Raw genomic sequence first — 18,519 nt, 5'->3', positions numbered from 1 at the left:
TACAATTAGTTCAGTGCTGGGTAACTTAGTAGCATCATATATAGTAAGCATTTGAAATGCAATAATAGTTGTAAAAGTTTAGTGTAAAAAGGGTGTATTTATTGTAGTTTTTCTTTACATAGCTTTACCTATAAAGAATACAGCTTTGCCAGAAAGCACAACTTATGTTTTGTAGCTTATTGAGGGACTGTAAACCATCAAGGATCGTATTTGTATGAAAAGCCAGCTTTAGGGTATAATTCAGTTATAATTTCACAATATAACATTAGCTTTATTATGTAATTACAGTAATTAATTAGTAATTATTGAAGATGAATTTCCACTTTCAGTTATTATAAGGTACACCAAGTTGATTTTGTCACTTTTTTTGCAGTATCATACTGTTGACGGATTTCCATTTATGCATAGTAGTTTATAAAATAATAAAAGCTTGTAGTTCAATTGATTTTCAGTTCAACGCCTCGTAAATGAAACAATTCACATAATCACACAAATTTCTGTACACGTATTTGATCTCCACAAGATACCGATAACTTAAACTGAAAGATGCCTGGTTGGAACACGATCTGTCCTCTTGCTGTTGTATGTTGCAGCTTTGAACAGAAACCGATGGTTTTCTGCTTTAAATTAATTTAGTCATTCACGGTAAACGAAGCTGCCCAATAGCTCCCTAGTCTGCTAATGCCTCTTTCTCCTCTTGTTGTGGATTTCTATCTTGTGACTCGTTTTCCGTTTCGTCAAGATCTTGTAGTTGTTGGTCAATTTCTTGTCGAAGAGTTAGAAGGCTTGTGCGGTCTAGTTCTTGAACCAGTGTTAGAACTGCAGACAGAATGTTCTGATTCTGAAAAAAAAAAGATTTCACTTGTTAAACAAGTTTCAAATGTTTTGATCCATGTTTTCCGCTTGCGTTTCTCAGGACCCATTCACACTTCTTACACTGTATAAGTTTACGCCTGTGAATGCAAAATTCAAAGACATAAACATATGCATGTAAACGTGTATTTTGGTTAACACTCTCCAAAGTAGAGAACCATCTCCATAGTATGAGTATTTTCATTTCACAGACAAATAAACAGATCCACAAGTTCAAATGTTAGTAATCCGCGTCTTTTTTGCATGCGTTTACGTTTAAGTGTGGACAAAGAATATTTTGCAATTATTTCAAGAACCTACTCACCCGAGAGCTAGAAGAAGCAGTTTCAGTTGCTTTCTTATGGACATTCGTTGATGTCATAGCTGTAGTAGTATTGGCCTGATCTTCTAACAGCAAAGGCTTTAGTCCTAACTGGGCCCGAAGCTTACTGTAATAAAAACAAACAACGGACAACAAGCAATGAGTAAAAGATATAGTGAAACCCTGAAAAAACAGAGTATATCAAAGTTATGGTGATACCCAGTGTTCACAAACTTCACTCAGGAATTGAAATAAATATATGAAATACTTACTTGGTTTCGTCGACTAAATTGCTTTGCGTTGATTCAGGATTTTCATTTTCTGCTGAAAATAAATATTTTTTTCCACAGTTATTAATACAATGTTCTATAATTTACAAATCAAATTCAAATACTTTTGTAAAATTTATAAGTTATGAAAAAAAAAAACTTTTAACAGGGGAGGTGTGGTAGGCTGATGGTTGAGGCCTTCCAAGGGGTTTTGGCGACAGGCGACAAGCTGCCCGTCGCATTTTCAACTCTCTTCTCGGTGTTTGGATATCCCGATGAAACAGTCTCTTGTGTTTGATAATTACTACTTGTAGTTTTAAGTCATGATAATCAATTGAACTCTATTATCCAAGAGAGACAGAGGCCTGCCTGCCTACACCCAAGGTAAATAATAGTGTTATCACGCCCTACCTGCAGAGCTTTGTGGATTATCATCCTTTGTTGCAGCACCATCAATTTTTAGTGTATTCTACAAAATAATAAAAGATTTCAATTAATAAGATTTTTTATTAAGAATAACACACAGTAATAAAACTGCACTTTAGTAACAAGAGCACAGTTATATAATTTTGAGAAATAAGTAGACTAAGCAGAACACTGATTAGAGTTACTCAAGATACCTTATCTACTGTGGCGGTTAAGTCTAAATGAACAGGAGTATCTTCTGGAATAGGGATGTCCATTCCTTCTTTTGATGCATCTAAAACCTCTGCTTCCTCGACAACTAGGCAAAAAAGTGATATTTTTTATTTCAATTTCACTTAGCTAAGTGGCAAATTATATCCTTTTCTGTGTGAATCTAATATTAAAAATTACATCATTATTTGCATTACTTAAGGCTTGTCCTTATTGTTTGTCCTTGGCCAAAAAAACTCGTGCAAAGAGGTTACGAATGGAGAGTTGTACAGGATCTTATTTGAGTAATATTTATATACTGGTAATTATGTCAACAGAAATTGCCATTAATTTTTTGAGCTGAAAAATGTCTACAAAGTAGCCCGGGGGGTGGGGGCACTCCCACATATATGAGCTATATGTATGTGCCACTGCAAAGAGTATGGATTTCAAGCCAACTAATCTGGGATAAGGTATAGAAATCTAAAATCTAAAATAGGGTATAATTTGCCGAGAAATTGTGTGGTATGAATAATTAAGTGCAGTTCTAATAGGAATAAAAACTCAGAAGAGAAAAAGGTTAAAGTAAAAAAAATAAAGAAAATCTTTGCGATAGGGTAAAGATTTTTGTCTCTGTCTAGTATTGGGTTGCAAAATCAGCTGAACATGGTCTAGTATAGGGTTAGGGTTTTGGAGTCCTTGCGGCACACCCCACCCAAAATTATGCAAACTACTTCTCCCGGGCAAACTAGCTGGTGTTCACAGACAGTTCAAAGTAAGTCATGTAATGGACAAGTTTGCATGTAGTCATGTAACAACTTGCCTCACCTACTGTATCCAGCTTAGTAAGTTTGGGTAAATTCTTCAGAACAGTCATTCTGTACTTCTCTGTATCGGCACAAGGATTATCAGAGAGCCACAGGACTCTTAACTTGGGGAGGTTCTTTAAACAGCCTATCTCGTTAATATCTCTTATGCTGTTCTTCCTAAGATAGAGTTCTCTTAGTCTGGGACCTGATGGTGCAAAATGGAGAAACACAAAGAGAAACAAAAAACAGCACAAATGATCTTGTCATTGCATCTATTTTTTAAATGGTATTTAATCTTTTACTTTGGTGAGTGGATTCACATCTGTGCATGACATGGCTCTACAGACATGTGCGTGGTAACATCTGCTCAGTAAAAACTAAAATCTTAATTCAAGACGTTTTGTCTTACCTCAGCACCAGAACTTACAATAGCTGACGTAACTTTGCAGCTATTGTTCTGGTGCTGAGGTGAGACGAAACATCTTAAATTAAGATTTTAGTTTTTATGGAGTGAAAAATGCTCAAGCACTGTTTATGTCTACGTCAGGGTTTTTTTATCACCAGTCACTTAAAGCCACAAGCTACATCTGTTGGTAGCCTGATTCTTGCAGTAGACAGTTGAAAGGATTGAGAGAAAGCAATCGAAGACCATCTGAGAATCAAGGTTCAAACTCAGTCTAGGTGACAACATTAATATAAAACAAACATATTTGATACTGTACAACAGGGATCACTCATCACCCAGGGTGCATTCCATGTACAGGCCACGCCAAAGATACACCAAGTTTGTTTTATAAATCTACCCCAAGGTTTTTTTATTATTCATGCCTAAAATACGTCATCTGTACGCCAGTTAAGACCTGTAAACTACGATTGTACACCAGTACGCTGCGCAATTTTGATATCCACATTGAAAATCACCATCACACAAAATTTCCACTAAGAGTGTGACAAAGGGCACTTGTTGTGCAAGCAGCAAAATTACCATTTCTTGTGTCGAAAATCACCTAGTGTGATGCTTAAGGTGAATATTTTTTAGCACAATTTGATATATCCAACTGTCATTGCCTGCTTTATAATACTATAAAATTCCGGCTATAAGCCTTGGACTTATACAACTTCGCAAGGGGTTTTGAGTGGGCTTATAAGCGGAGGGGCTTATATCCGCTTATATCACGTCAGCGCAACCCGCCTCTGGAACAATGTTGACATCTCTATTCGTAATGCTGCATCGCACAAACAGTTTACAGGAAAACTACACCAAACGCTACTAAAACAAAATGCTGGACTAGAACATTTTAAAATCAGTAGCACTTTTTAGCTCTTAGTGTATTAAATTAAGTTTAAATTTTTATCATTTAGTTAGGTTTATATAGAACATTTTAAAATCAGCAACATTTTTTAACATTTTTTAGTTCTCATTGTATTGAATTAAGTTTAAATTTTTATCACTGTCTTAAGTATATAACATGTAGTTAGGTTTATAATATGTAGTTAAGTATGTATTATGTAATTAATTAGGGAGGGCCATATTGCAAACTACTGGGCCACCAGTAAATTATGTTACCCTCGTTAAATAAAGTCTTTATTATTATTATTATTATTATTATTATCCGGGAGGGCTTATACGCAGAATAGAAAAAACGTTTCGGAACGAGCTATGGGAGTGTTGATCGAAATATGTTTTAAAGTTAAAAACGCATAATAAAGCAACATTTAGCCCTGTTCAGTACTGTCAACCGGCAGAGGGGGGCTTATATCCGGGAGGGGCTTATAATCGGATGTATTTTTATTGTTTCGAGGTAGATGGGCCTATAACCGGGGGGGGGGGGCTTATCAGCGGAGGGGGCTTCTAAGTGGAATTTTAACGAAAACAAAATCAAGAATGGTACAATGTGCAAAGTCCTTTAAGCTGGTTATGTTGTTAACACTGCAAAACAAAACAAAAATAATAAGAAATAAAAAGAAAATATCAAAGAGAATCTTAAGTATACTGTATCAGAAGGTGCAGACAAACCACAAATAAATGGATACAAAATCTAACAGAGACCAACCTGAGGCTAAGAACTTCAACATTTGGCATTTGCCGCAAAACTGAAATCTGTAAAGCAACGTATCGTAAAACTTAGTGAAAAACTGTAATCAAACTTAAAAAATTGCAGAAATTTTGTTCCGTAGCGACAAGTACAAATTGTAGAAATAGAACACAATTTTTGCAATTTTCAAGTTCGATAAATTCACATAAATGCAGAACAACAACATAATTTAGTAACAGTGCCTTAAAGAAAAATTACTTAACTTACATCATTCAGATCGCTTCCCCTGTGAAGAAAAGAGAACATTAAAAATATGAAACTATGACAACTAGAATTTTGGCGTCATTCTTGATCTACTAAGTTCCTATACCACGATATAAACTTTTGGAAAAAATGTCACTAACTCACCAAAAATTTAGATTTTTTACATTTTCCAGAGAGGATGCTCGTGCCCTTGACAGGATCTGCTGTTCTGATAATCTCGACATGTTGTATTTGAGATATTTTAACCGTTCGTTCCTCTTGTTTTGCTCATATTCTGCTGCAGCTTTCCGCCATTTTTTGAGGTCTACAGAGGCATTCCGCTGACCAAGAGTTTTGATTTTCGGAACTTCTCGTAGGTCTTTCGGAAGTCACGAAAAATACCGAACTTTTCCGAATTTTCCCGTATTGTTTCAATCCCTTGTAACCTGGCCAAAGTTTCTGTTCTGCGCTGTTTTGGGTGTTTTTCTCGCAAAATGATCAGCCATGTGATAGCAGTTCAAAGCGACGGGCTCTCAAAATGTAGCTTTGTTCTCAAACGCACTGTTTTCTAGGGGCTCAGCTAACGAGAGGAGCAAAAGAAATAGATTTAGCCGTAAAAAAACTACAAGCTTTATTTATATTTTCACGAACATCGCTTGACGGAAACTATGGCGAGCTCGTGCCGGCTGTGATTTTCTGCCAAGCGACAAAAGTTAGTTATGAGCAGCGTGCAGGATACTGGAAGTTCACCTTCTGAAGTGGACAGTTTAGACCTGGATGAAGTAAGTTGTACAGCCCTGTTCTAAAAAAAATCTTTCTTTTCGAAAATTCAAAATAATGTTGCCCTTTTTACCAGTTCATAGAAACAAATCTTACGTAAGCTTACCACATCAAACTTGCATTAGCTTGTCAAATTTTAGATAATAATCCTATTATTGCTGTTAAGCATTTATCGTATTCCAGATCATAATGTACAAAATGCAATTAACTTGAAGTTCAATTATGTACACATTTTGTCAAAACTGTGTACATTGGACTGCGATTTAGAAAAGTCATTTCCAGGAACTTTAAGAAGAAACAGACAGTATTTGAATATTATTAGGGGCGAATTAGACCATGTTATTTTGCCTACGATTGTTGCATGCGACACACTTACGCCATGACTGCAACACAAATGACGACAGATGCGTGCACGTGTAAATGGTCGTAATTCATGTCCCAGGCCTCTTTTAAGCTTTTTGCATGTGAGAAAGTTGTACCATGTAAATTGGCCCTTAGAGGGCTGGAAAATGATGAATTTAACAGTTTCCAGGTCAGTGAAACCAATATCTTTTCTACAAATTTAAAACTTTCTTTGCTTTTAGTATCTCAAAAAAATAAAGAAGGCATGGCCTGCCTGTTAAATTTTGCATGCATTTTAGAGGACCATTTGCCATACATTACATTTCTTAAAAGAGTGAATAATTCCCTACTTTGGACCCTATGAAACACTGTTATACAAAAGGGAAAGAAGATGAAGCTGACAAAAATGATGATGATGATGATAATGATGATGCCCCCCATGATGATGATGATGATGACAATGAATTACCTACTTGGTGGATTAAATTCATCTTTTGCACAAAAGAACCCTGCCTTACAGCCACCTTATTTAAGGTGGTTTTAGGCAGGGTTCTTGTGTTGTCTCCTGAACAACTTTTTTGCAAATTTAATTGATGTGTCCAGGCATTTACAACCAGATTGTAATGGTGGCTTGATATATGGTAGAGGTGGTTTTACTGTCACAAATCTGCCATCTGAGAAGTATCAAAAACCAAAAGCAGGGACCTGTGCTAATTTTGTAATTTATGGTATTGTTACATAAAAATATACCACAGAAAAAACCCTAATAAAATGTTCTTCTTTGCCCTAAAGGATTCCAGTGGTGAATTTGGTATTGTGTGTGAGCTCATCGATGAGGCCATTGTCAGCCTTTGTTTTGACATCCATCGCTCCATCAAGCATGGAGTGTATAGTGTCCTTGAGCAATCAGATGAAAAAATGTAAGTATCCAATGCAAACAAATTACAAGAATAAGGGACATGGTCCACTACAAGATACTGTCATCTACAGCCAAATTCTCAGAAAATTATGTTATGTTTAACAAGCAGGCGTGCTTTATCAAGTGTAAAAAACATGAGGCACGGCTAAGTGTTAAATTTAAATATTTTTATCACCAGCTGAAAATTAAATAGTTTTTATTTCTTCTTTTTTTCATGTCCTTTCTGTGACCAGAATGAAACAATATGGTGAGTGTCTTCATTATAACTTATAAATTTTTCCCAATTTTTGGCTCCTTCTTCGTGTAGAAGCACAGAACACGTCACAATAGAATACTGCATCGCAAACCTTTTGTTTTTATTATATTTCTCGTTCTTTTGTCCTTTCGTTCTCTATTGTTATAGGTGAACTGTGTCTTCTACACGGAGTAAGAGCCATTTTTTGCCCATTTGGGCATCCATCCTTTCACCTTCTCTTTTCCCACATATTTACTCCCAAGTTCCCACCCCCTACGACCCCCCCTCCCCCGGCCCCCACCTCCACATCCCCCAGGTGTTGTAATAGATCTTATACAATTTGCCTTATTTCACGGTACAGTTCTTGCATCTCAAGCTAAATCATTTTCATTTGAATTGTTACTTCAGAAGTGGTGGACTGCGATGGTCTGGATGTGTTTGGTCAGGTGCCATTGAAGAAACAAGTTGAGTGCATTTGTCCTAGCTGCCAGCGAAACATGGCTGCCAATAGATTTGCTCCTCATTTAGAGAAATGCCTGGGAATGGGACGAAACAGCAGCCGATTGGCCAGTCGAAGGTTATTTACTAGACGTACATATAATTTCTTTAAATTTCATTATTTATTTTAATATGTATCCATTTTTAAGGTCAGAAAAGTGGCAAAGAAATTTGTTGAGAGTACAAGGAGATATCAACTTGAAGTACATGTAGCAACAAAAAAAGTTTGTAATGAGAGAATTTTAGTGTTCAAATATTTTAAACTTAGTGGTTGAACAGTTTTTTTTTTCTATATTGCCAGGCTTGCTACCACAGGCAAACTAATTGATGGGGATGATGATGATGATAACTTCTTTGATGACGACTGGACGTGGAACTCAGACAGAAAGCCAGGTTAGCTACTTTTTACTGATTTCGTAATGCAAGTGTCTAAACTCTATTTCTAGCAAAAAAAATGCATTAAGGTTGTGCTAATAGGTGCATTTTAAGGGTAGCTAACCATATATTCCCATCTTTTTCTCTCAGGCAAGAAGAACAAAAGAGACAGGGTAAGTTGTCAATTTAAGGTGGCTCCGTAGTTATTTCAGGCGCACTCGTCCATGTCAAACTTTGCGTTATAACTTGTTCGGCTTTGACTGAAGAAACACTTCATTGACGTGATGAAACTTTTTTCCGGACTCCCCCGGACAAAACAAAATTTTGGTCGGACATCACCAAAAACAAAACTAGTTAATTTTTGTTCATTGTTGCCGTTAAATGACTTACGATCAAAACATTGTCAAGACATCATGTCTGACCACACTTGGGATTTCGTCGGACATGAGCAAATTTTGGTTGGCCAATGTCCGACGACCGACTGTTATTTGCAGACCTGCAGAGTATTCTTGGAATGCATGAATTCATTTCTTTTTGCAGGGAAATTCACCAAGGAGAGCTAAAGCCCCAAGAAAAAATGGTATGTAATATATACATTGTATGCGAGTGATTTTAGTAAGTCCATTATTTTACTATTTGCAATCAGATATGATGATATGCAACCATGATATGCAACCAGCCTGTATATATGTATAGTTTAGTTCACAGGTTTGTGTAAACTAAATTAGTACACTAGTAAGGTAAGCAAATGAATACACATAATCAATACCACATATTGTGAACTGCACAGGTTCCAGTCAGTTATTATTTTCAAGTAATAGTTTTGTTATTAGTTTCAATTATTTCCTTTCAGGTGAAGCTGGTACTCCACGTCCTGGGACACCCAGCTCTGTTCACAGTGGAGAGTTCCCAGCAACAAGGGTAACAATGAGTTCATTCTAGAGTTTTTACATTGTACTTCAATTAAATAATAATTAACCATTAGACTATGAGCCGGAGTTTTCTATGAGTGAATGGTCAACGAGGCGCAGCCAAGTTGACTATCACTCATAGAAAACAAGGGCGAGTAGTCTAATGTTTTAGTAGAAACTCTAAAGAATTTCAGTCCAAAACGTAGAATAGAAAACAATAGGAGAACCAATCAAAATTGTGGATTTCCAATAGAACACAGCTGAGTTTCTACTAATTATTATTGTTATTAATAATTAACATATTTTCTAGGAATTGAATACATTTCATGTAAGACAATCCTCCCTCCACATTCAGTTTATTTTTCTAGCCCATTAGGCAAACAGTGAATTAGTGTCGTAACGAAATTATGGTGGATAATGTTTGGGTTTTAATGAAATAATATGGTTGTTTTTAGACTGGACTTACCATGGCTGCATTTGAACCTCTTGGAAATGGTATGTAAATTTATGGCACTATAGGGGAAGGTTGAGCTGGGATGGGAGATTGGGAGGAGAAGATGGGGGAAGGGAGGGGAGTTGGACTAGTCAAGGGTGGATGGGCTTAGAATGGCACACTACTCTTAATTCCCTCTGTATTAAACTGGATCTAATATTGTTTTCATGGTGTCTTTCAGAGGAGAAAAAGGCCCTCCTTTCACAGGTATGTTACATTTCCCAAGGTTTATTTTACACTTTTTGCTCTAATAATAATTGTTCCCCTTTCTAGAATATTTTCTGTCATTAGAACATTGCTCAAGTATATAGTACGACTTGTTATTTATACCCACTAAACCATAACTGGTGATGATATCTTCTTGTATTGTGAGATTCTGATTTAAATTTGGATCATTCAGTACTTCTCAAACAACACCAAACAAAATACCCTGCCAGTTATTTCATTTTGCTTGCTTGTATCAGCTGTCTTAGTCTTACTTACTATGTTGGCTTTATTTGTTATATCTAGACGTGTGGTGTGATATCAGAACATACATCACGGATGTGTACAAGGTAAAACTACTGATAAAAATTATTGTTACTAGAACTGGTACATCTTAACTCTGACTAAATCTGACTTGTGTCGTGAGATTCTAGAACTGTTTATCTGTTACATATGGAACCTTGCAAATAACTATTTAAAACTCTTGACAAAGTGCAGTTTTTGAACATGACCTAGCTTCTTGTTTCTCTCTAGTAAACTTTTTCACTATTATTCTGAGGTTTTGTCATCCACATTTACTTACTATTTTATGCTGCTGTACCTTGTTATAATTTGTGAGTTGTAATGTTTTGTTAGATCTCATCGATGTCCTCAGCACTCCGACGAGCAAAGGCAATCTGTCAGGCTGTTACTTTTAGGTACTAGTATATATTTCAATATTGGTTATTTCACCTGCTATGTTGCAAATAAAGTGTATTATTATACATTGCAGTCACTAGCTGTCTTCTCATTGGCTAAGAGCCTACAGCTAATTCTGGGAATTCGCGCAGATTATTCCCTAATCTGTAGGATGTGCACGCAATGCATGATTTCCAAGAGCAATGTGTCAGGCATCTGGCGGCGAAGGAAATTCACAGTTCATCGATTCACTTCTTCAAACGAGAAATAGTTTGACCAAAGTTCAAAAATTGCTGACAATAAAGTCTCGGAAAACACAAAATGTCTAACAAAAATTGGGAAGGAACTAGCTGGAATTAGCACGAGTTTTGAAACAGGTTGAAATTGTTTGTCTTTACTTCCTTTTCCAGAAAAACAATGTATAATAAAACAATTATTAGATTGGGTTTATGTGATATTCGGAATAATCAAGGTCTTTGCAAGTGTTATCGGCCTCAGCCTTCAGCTTCGGCTGATAACACTTACCTCGACCTTGATTATTCCGAATATCACAAAAACCTCATCCAATAATTGTTTATTCTACCCAAGTGTAGAAATGGGTACTGGCAAATTAACTGCTGAGGGGTTACCCTGTGAAGACTAGCATCCAATTCAGGGGGAAGTAGAAATACTCCTAGTCGTTTCATGCTATGGAAAACGCCCTCATCACGATGATGGGCCACTAGGCCTGAAGGCAGACTTTGCCTTACTTACTGAACCCTCAGCTCAAACCATTGAGCGAGTTTAGTTTTTTAACAAGTTTGAGTACAATTTCCAGTTCGTGTTTAAGGACTACAATAAAAATATTTCATTATTTTGAAAGTTTCATTTTTATTAATATATTTGTCAGGCTATGCAGAAGTTGACCCACCTGTACCAAGGATACGACCTGATGGGTAAGAAATTCGTTCAGAAGTTTAACATTATGATCGTTTTTAGGCCGTGTCGTCTTATATTTCTATTGAGTTCAAAAAAATGATTTTATTTTTGTTTTTTAGAAGTTCTTTGGAACCTGATGATGTAATCGGTAAGTACTGAAAAATTTGAATGTGTTTTCTTGTATTGATAGGTTGTACAGTACTGTTGTAGTTTCTGAATGCCTGTCGCAAAAACTATGTTTAAAGTATTTGCTGCTGCTATGAGAAGTTTGATGAATTAAACCAATTAAAAGTAGAAACAAAATCAAAACATGCAAGTGCATTGAAAAGTCACGTAATTCACGTAAAAATCTCGTAAGACGAGTCGCTGTAAAAATTACACGAGCCAATTCACTAAAGTAAGGAACTCTTTACCTTTAGATGTCGATAGCTATGAAGATGGTGATGGACAAGCCTTGAGGGATACTCTCAACAGGTGAGAAATCCAGTTTTATCCATCAAAACAATCAAGATTTATTACTTTTATTAGAAAATGTTCAGTCCCTCGTCGTTAATGTAAGTACAGTGACATAATGGGCTTGGAAAGTGCTTAGCTCTCACAGCTCCTCTCTCTCCCCCCAGGAGTATAATTTATGAGTAGCGCTAAGTTGTTGGAACAAGCTGACAATTAATACATAACTGTGAGTAACTTAATGGACTAGCATCTCATCCAGGACAATTAGCAACATCCCTGGTTAATAGTAGTGAAATAATGGCAAAGCACTAGCTACGTATATGGCGGAGGGGGCAGTGGCGCGGGAGCCCGGGAGAAAAAGGGGCGGGAAGTGGGAGAAGGTAGGGCGGGAAGCAGGATTCCTAAGGTGGCGAGAACAAGGCGGGAGAAAACAAGTAAAATTTCGCAACATTTCGTTATATATTTCGCAATAGATATGGGACAAAGAGGAGAAAACGGCTACAAAAAGGGGCGAGAAGCGGGAGGTTCAGAACAGACATAAGTTTGTTGACTCCAGAACTGTCTGTTTCTTTGGAGAAGTACATTAAAAATAAAACAGGGGTCCTTGTTTTAGACTATGTTGGCTCTTCGACGGAGAAGGAACTTAGGGCGCTTTCCATTTGTCAGAACTGGCCGGCCAGACTGACAAATTTAAGACCAGAATTCCGTTGTTATAGTCAGATTTGTCCTGTCATGTCAGTCAATACATAAATACCGCATTTGTTCGATTTAGCGCCCTGGGCGCTTATTAAATTTTTGGACCATGAGGGTGGGCGCTTATTCGAGGCTGGGCGCTTAATAAATTTTCACCATTTTTAGCAAGTACATGTAGTACGTTTATTTTGCAAGAAAACAATGTATAATAACTAAACGTGAAGGTGTACGAAAGCTGAATTTTAAATGTTCATTGAAAGTTTCAGTAAAAAAAACTAAAAAACCTCGGTCTTCGGGATAGTCTCTCAGTAGTTCCTAGTCAATTTTAATCTCAACTTCAACAATAATCAAAATTCCTCTTGTGCCCTCATTTTAGGGGGGTGGGGGTGGGCGCTTATTCGAGGCTGGGCGCTTATTAACTTTTCCTACCTACAGGGTGGGCGCTTATTCAAGGTTGGGCGCTTAATCGAATAAGTACGGTATTATACATTGTTATGATGGAAAAGGCCCATTTAACATTCAAAACTATCAGCCCGGTCGGCCACTTCTAACAAATAGAAAGCGCCCTTAGATATCGGGCTGTCCTCCCTTCTTTTGCAAATATTGTGAGAAGATGGACAGAGAGGAAGTCCCTCTACATAAAGTGCTTTTTTAGTGTTCCTTTTTCGTAACAAACAAACAAACAAACAAAAATCCAAGTTTCTTTTTTTGGCAGGCTGTCATGGGAAGAAGAATCCAATGTATCAACTGGAGATGACAATTCGCCAGCCGGTAAGTATTAAATTTTATTTCCTATTTTAAATTATGAAAAAAAATAGAAAAAGAAAAAAAAAAAAAAAAAAAGATAAAAAAATATGAACCTTGGAAAAATAAATTTACATGTAAACCACAAATATACATGAAAAGGCACTGGTATATTGTTTGGCTAGAGGACAGGAGTGAACACTTAAAGATTATTAGCAACTATACATCAGGTTAAATGAAACCCGGCTGGGCTTTAGGGTTCCACTTTGCCATCGTCAGCCCTTGATTTGGAGCAAAGGAAATTACGAATGACAGAAAACCCACACTTAGGAAGTGAGGACGATTATAACGATGGCGAGTATGGAAATTGATTGTGAAATGGACAAACTTCAAGTTCTTCAAGGAAGTTTTTTAAGGTTTTTTCGTTAGGCAATGAGGGCAGACTAGTCTATTGGCTTGTTCAAACAACCAAGTTGCAAATGCCATCCTTGTCAAGATTTCTATTAAACAACATTTACAAAGTATCATTTTAATAATTTAAAAACGCAACTTTCTTCTCTTTCTTCTTCAGCATTTGGAAGCGTTCCACTTGTAAAAAAGAAAAGAAAGAAAAAGGCGAAACACAAGAGGCGTCCAAGATGAACAGAAGAATTTCTCGGATATTTCTCAGTTCAATAAAACCACCGTGTTTTATGACAAGCGTCTTTTCATGGCACGAGCGAGGGCCAAAAGTATGAAACTTTAGTTCAACTGGTTTCCCATTCAGCCGACCTTTGGACAATATGAACAGGTTTTTCATCATCATTATTTGCTCCGAATGAAGACCATCTTCTTCCAATATTCCCTCGCGGTACTGCTTTGACTGGCGGAAAATTGTGCATTTTCACAGCTAAAAAAACGCAGACTTAGAAATAGTTGTTCTCTGTCGGTGGTGACGCAGAATTTTCCGGCTGGGTTTGGGAATTAGCAGCGACTTGTGTTAGTGCCAGTTTTGGGAAAAAAGCTTTAAAAATGATAAAAAGGACATAGCATTCACTTTTCCCAAAATTTCATGCCTCGTTTCTTCTGTTTCACATGTTGGCAATAAACCACCCTCCTCCTGTTGCAAGAACTTTAAGTAATAAAGGGATCGACACCGCTAAACTTGAAATTGTTTGTAATGTTAATTTCAGCCTAAATAAGATAATTTAAACTCAAGAAAATGAGTCGCTGTATAAGTTATGAATACTGTTATTGCCTCCGTGAGTGCAAGTTATTTGAACTTCTGTAAAATAAACTTACGAACGGTATGTGCAACCTGTTCAACTCGTGTTTTATTTCATAGCATAAGATACAATGTTAAGTGTCTCGTGATGTTCAGTAAGCCTCTAATTGCAACTTGTTCACTAACGCATTAACTGTATGGCAAATTGCACGAAATATTTTGGTGTTCCGTATTTTATTCTGATATAAAAATAAAAAAAAAAAATAATAAACCCTAAAAAAAAAACCAACCCAAAAAGGTGTTCTTATACGCGGGTTTTTACTTAGTTCAGATGCTGAAATGTGAAGGGAATTGTTACAGCGACATGTAGAGATATGTAGCTAACAAAATCACATTTTACACACACAAGTAAATGTAGCCGGGACGTGTCGCTGCAGCATGTCCTGTTACATTTTCTTCTGCGTGTACTTGTGATCTTAGGCCTACTCTGGGACCCAATCGCCGTACTTTGGGGCTTCTTATTTTCAAACCCGGGCGTTGGTGCCTTTTAGGCTTTTGTGACCGCTGTACAGTTGTGGTTGCATGTACAGGGAATCATCATGGTACACCTGATTGTTACAGAAAATAATATATATTTAGAGCGACTTTGGGCGCTTTAGGCGTTTTCCGGTAGGCCTGATCTTGCAGGGTCCATGCGGCATGTCCGTTGCACGATGCCTCTTAGCCTGCGAGAGGCTCTCCGCGCAGGCTACATGCCCCTTTGTGTATCCCTTTAAGCAGCTAAATGCAACTAAAAAGACATCGACAGACACCGTGAATTCCCTTGCTCAGCTTTTTTTTTATTTAACGGATGTTTTAAAACCCTAACGCTGATTGACAAACACTCGCTGATCTGCAAAGTCCCCCCCCCCCCCTAGTTTATCAAAAACTGAACATAGAGAAAGCATTAAATAGTACGAAAAAACAGACGTGATCAACTCCACTCGACATACAGAAACAACCAACCACATTTTTCAGAAATAAATGGAGACCAGTGAATGTTTGCACTGAAAAGAGCTCAGAGCGAATATGATCGAGTTTCATTCCGTTTCAGTTCAGATATTGAGTTAATTTCGCTCATTTATTCGCAGTACGTTGACGCCCTTCCGTACGCGAACTGCTTGCAAGCAGAGCCAATTTTACTCTTGAGCTTCTATGCACTGAAATTTAACGTAAAGGTGGCTCTTCTCGCAACGCAGTCTTTCCGGCGTTGTTGTTATTTCTTGGAGGAATCTGTTTTCACTGGTTTCTTTTTTATTGCTCCTTTCTTCGTTGATTTTTCTGGTGCTTGTCCAATCCTTTCTCCCTGGCATTTCGGCTGAAAACGAAATTCAGAAGGCATTAGGGATTCTTTAGGAAAATTATCTAGCAATGTACAAGGCTAATTTAGCTTCCCCTGCTTTCACTGAGAAAAAGTTGTGTAAGAAGTCAATCAGACTAGCTTACAGTAAAGTTTGCGGATTTCCACTTTCTATATCAATTTAATTCATTGAAATTATGATTTTTAGCAAGCGAAAGGGAGTGGGTATGCGCGCGCCGCGAAAAAAAAAACCGACAAAACAAACCGACCCCAGCCCCACTCCCCCGCCCTTTATTTCCTTACCAGCTTCCTAGCCTCCCTCACTAACATCTTGCCACCCACCTCCCGCCCCCCTCGTCAATTGCATCCCCTGAATAACATTCCTGTTCCCCGAAACGGTTTGATATCATATAAGCGTAAACGATAAGCTAGGCACTGACATATTCCAAAGTCATTATTTGCAAGTTTAAATAAAACTAGCTAACTTCAAGCGTTGACTATAATCTGAGATTAGTTTTACTGATAATCCTCACGGTATACTTTAAACAATTTAGGCGGGCGGGAATCGTGACTGCTTTGATAAACCTCCAATCTGCAGTTGAACATACAGGCTTCGTTTATTGCCACTATATACAGTTGCTTTATTTATACCCGCGCGAAAAAGACTAAAAGCGATATTCATTTTCGTGAACAATATACGAGCGTTGGTAAATTTAGAGGGATCGATCGTTCAAAAGACTGACACCCCAGCCACGCTTTCCAATGTTTGAGAACGTCTTAAGGTAAGGATTTTTGCTAATTAAAAGATTAACTCAAAGAATAGAAGTAGTTAGCCCAGAATTAGGCTCAAATGATTTATTTTGCGAATAGTTACACAAGGTGATCTGAGCATAGCTTTAACTTATGCAATGTAAATGAACTTTAGTCAAGTAATTTCAAACTTAATTCAAGTGTCCACCTGTAGTGTCAACCAACTGTCATTTTATTGAAACAAGCCGATATTGGTTTTTGCATAATCCAAATACTGAAAAGCTTTTAAAATTTGTGTTTTCTTCCGTACATTTCCTGCCGCCGTCGTTTTTTAATGCAAATTTGGAAATTGCGCAAATGCACTTTTTTTTGACATTCTACTGTCGCGGAAAATGCAACAAGTTCAGTTGCTTAGTTTTCGTATAGTTTTTCAGGTAATTTATAAACTGGTTAGCCTTGTTTTCTATGCATATCGCGTCTTTCAAGATTACAGCTAAGCGGCACCATAAAAAAGCGACATCTCTTTTGCCTCTCCTCTAAGATTTAGCGGAAATTTCTAGATCTTGCACATCAGAACGTTTTTCCTTAGGCAGGGTGTCAGATATGTTATCAGACTTGCTGTGTGTTGGTGCGTTGATATTGGAACAACTAGTAGCTAAAAGTACTCTTATATTAAAATTTACCTGAAAACAAACTCGGCATACTGTTGAATCTGTCATTACTCCATGAAAATCCCCTCTGCCACACGCTTTGCAATAATTTGTTCCACAGTACTTGCATTTGAATATCTGAAATAAACCGAGAAAATTGGACATTATAGTAAGCCAAACTAAAAAAGGTTGATGATCTTGCAGCTGTGCTACAACTCCTCGCGTGCCTTGGATGCGACAATTACAACTAATACATCATTGTACTCCTTTTCCTTTTCCGCTACATTGCTCTTCAAAAATCTCACGACGATGCGCGCTTTGAACGTTAAAGAATTTGTAGCAACCATCTGGCTGGAAATCTCTACGGATTCTATAAAAGGACGCAGTTCAAGTTATCTGCCGGTTATTTACTTTTTGTAAAATTGCGTAAAGAAAGTTCTCTGCCGCTCCAGGCTGCTACAAGCTTGGTTAATCTGAATATCCATAAACAAAATTTGCTACTTAGGGGTAGGAAACAGTGTTGGGACGTTTGAAAGTTTGCTGATCTTATACGTACCATGTTATTTTCGCGGCATCCCCAGCGACACATGACTGAAAGAAAGCGTTGATATCTTCAAGACCTTTTGTAGATGTAATTATGTCTTTTTGAGAAGTTAAACACGAAGCAAAACCATGCCACGGAATTGTTGATCGGGCTTAACACACTAACAAGGCAATTCATTCATTGAATAAGCGTGTTAAAGATGTTTTGCGCAATCCGATGGTCGCCGGTAGACGGACAGAACTGCTTTTAGCTTGTTTGTATACCTCACTGAGTTATAATATTAGCGGATTTTACTTCATTGACGGTTTGTTTACAGTTGCTGATTGTAATGCAAATCTTTGTTACTTTGTCATTTCTCGGTTGTCCGTCAAAAATTATAAAGCCCGTAATGGTCTCCTGCAGTTCTAGTGAAAGCCTTGAGCTCTGTTATTGTAAATAAGCGGGGTTTTTTGTCTTCAGGTTTTCTGGCTTCGTAGACACTCCGGCAGCCGTAGTCTTAGCATGCGTAGCAGGCGTCTATGTAGTTTTTAGCGTGTTTAAAAGAGTGCGCGTGGCCCTCTCGGGCCTTTCGCGTTTCTCCCATACGCGCGCTATCAAACGGCGCCTGCTACGAAGGCTACCGTAGTCTAATTAAATGTGGTAG

At 37.5% G+C, this 18,519-nt stretch overlaps 3 protein-coding genes across 6 annotated transcripts in view; 1 reads left to right on the top strand and 2 right to left on the bottom strand.

Annotated features, from left to right (window-relative positions):
- LOC144659641 (cilia- and flagella-associated protein 410-like) overlaps positions 1-5,460 on the bottom strand; it is a 28,093-nt gene extending 22,633 nt beyond the window's left edge. For 2 of the 4 annotated variants that reach the window (XM_078520125.1, XM_078520128.1), the window contains exons 1-4: positions 5,312-5,460; positions 5,171-5,189; positions 4,922-4,968; positions 4,760-4,797 (exon numbers count right to left, since the gene is read on the bottom strand). In XM_078520125.1, the coding sequence (XP_078376251.1) occupies positions 4,760-4,797; positions 4,922-4,968; positions 5,171-5,189; positions 5,312-5,391 (184 nt within the window). In that variant the 5' untranslated portion in view covers positions 5,392-5,460. Of the gene's footprint in view, positions 1-77; positions 842-1,177; positions 1,302-1,446; positions 1,499-1,854; positions 1,913-2,063; positions 2,168-2,886; positions 3,073-4,759; positions 4,798-4,921; positions 4,969-5,170; positions 5,190-5,311 lie in introns of those variants that run through there. The other 2 variants (XM_078520126.1, XM_078520127.1) reach the window with 2 other exon arrangements.
- A 146-nt stretch (positions 5,461-5,606) lies between these two features.
- Positions 5,607-14,471, top strand: LOC144659639 (ataxin-7-like protein 3). The gene is made up of 17 exons (XM_078520123.1): positions 5,607-5,928; positions 7,061-7,188; positions 7,421-7,434; positions 7,831-7,999; positions 8,222-8,313; positions 8,446-8,468; positions 8,836-8,875; positions 9,149-9,216; positions 9,662-9,701; positions 9,881-9,906; positions 10,210-10,253; positions 10,540-10,601; positions 11,471-11,516; positions 11,619-11,647; positions 11,919-11,973; positions 13,361-13,416; positions 13,961-14,471. Exons 1-17 carry the CDS (start codon positions 5,866-5,868, stop codon positions 14,029-14,031), a joined length of 1,026 nt encoding a protein of 341 aa, XP_078376249.1. The 5' UTR covers positions 5,607-5,865; the 3' UTR covers positions 14,032-14,471.
- Positions 14,472-15,305: 834 nt separating this feature from the next.
- LOC144660013 (uncharacterized) lies at positions 15,306-18,136 on the bottom strand. The gene is made up of 3 exons (XM_078520555.1): positions 17,889-18,136; positions 17,366-17,470; positions 15,306-15,950 (listed from the first exon to the last, which is right to left on the bottom strand). Exons 1-3 carry the CDS (start codon positions 17,919-17,921, stop codon positions 15,849-15,851), a joined length of 240 nt encoding a protein of 79 aa, XP_078376681.1. The 5' UTR covers positions 17,922-18,136; the 3' UTR covers positions 15,306-15,848.
- Between the last annotated feature and the right edge of the window lie 383 nt (positions 18,137-18,519).

The sequence above is a fragment of the Oculina patagonica genome, chromosome 7 (assembly GCF_052425735.1).
Source record: "Oculina patagonica isolate OP01 chromosome 7, crgOcupat, whole genome shotgun sequence".
Lineage (NCBI taxonomy): Eukaryota > Metazoa > Cnidaria > Anthozoa > Scleractinia > Oculinidae > Oculina > Oculina patagonica.
The sequence above is the reverse complement of the archived record's forward strand: the minus strand, read 5'-3'. Positions and strand labels throughout refer to the sequence as shown.

Coding starts and splice junctions, on each gene's coding strand:
- LOC144660013 (XM_078520555.1), bottom strand. CDS start 17,921: ATGTGTCGCTGGGGATGCCGCGAAAATAACATG. Junction 17,471..17,888: donor GATGCCGCGAAAATAACATG/GTACGTATAAGA, acceptor GGTTTATTTCAG/ATATTCAAATGCAAGTACTG. Junction 15,951..17,365: donor TATGCCGAGTTTGTTTTCAG/GTAAATTTTAAT, acceptor TTTCGTTTTCAG/CCGAAATGCCAGGGAGAAAG.
- LOC144659639 (XM_078520123.1), top strand. CDS start 5,866: ATGAGCAGCGTGCAGGATACTGGAAGTTCACCTTCTGAAGTGGACAGT. Junction 9,907..10,209: donor AAAAGGCCCTCCTTTCACAG/GTATGTTACATT, acceptor TGTTATATCTAG/ACGTGTGGTGTGATATCAGA. Junction 11,517..11,618: donor CCAAGGATACGACCTGATGG/GTAAGAAATTCG, acceptor TTTGTTTTTTAG/AAGTTCTTTGGAACCTGATG.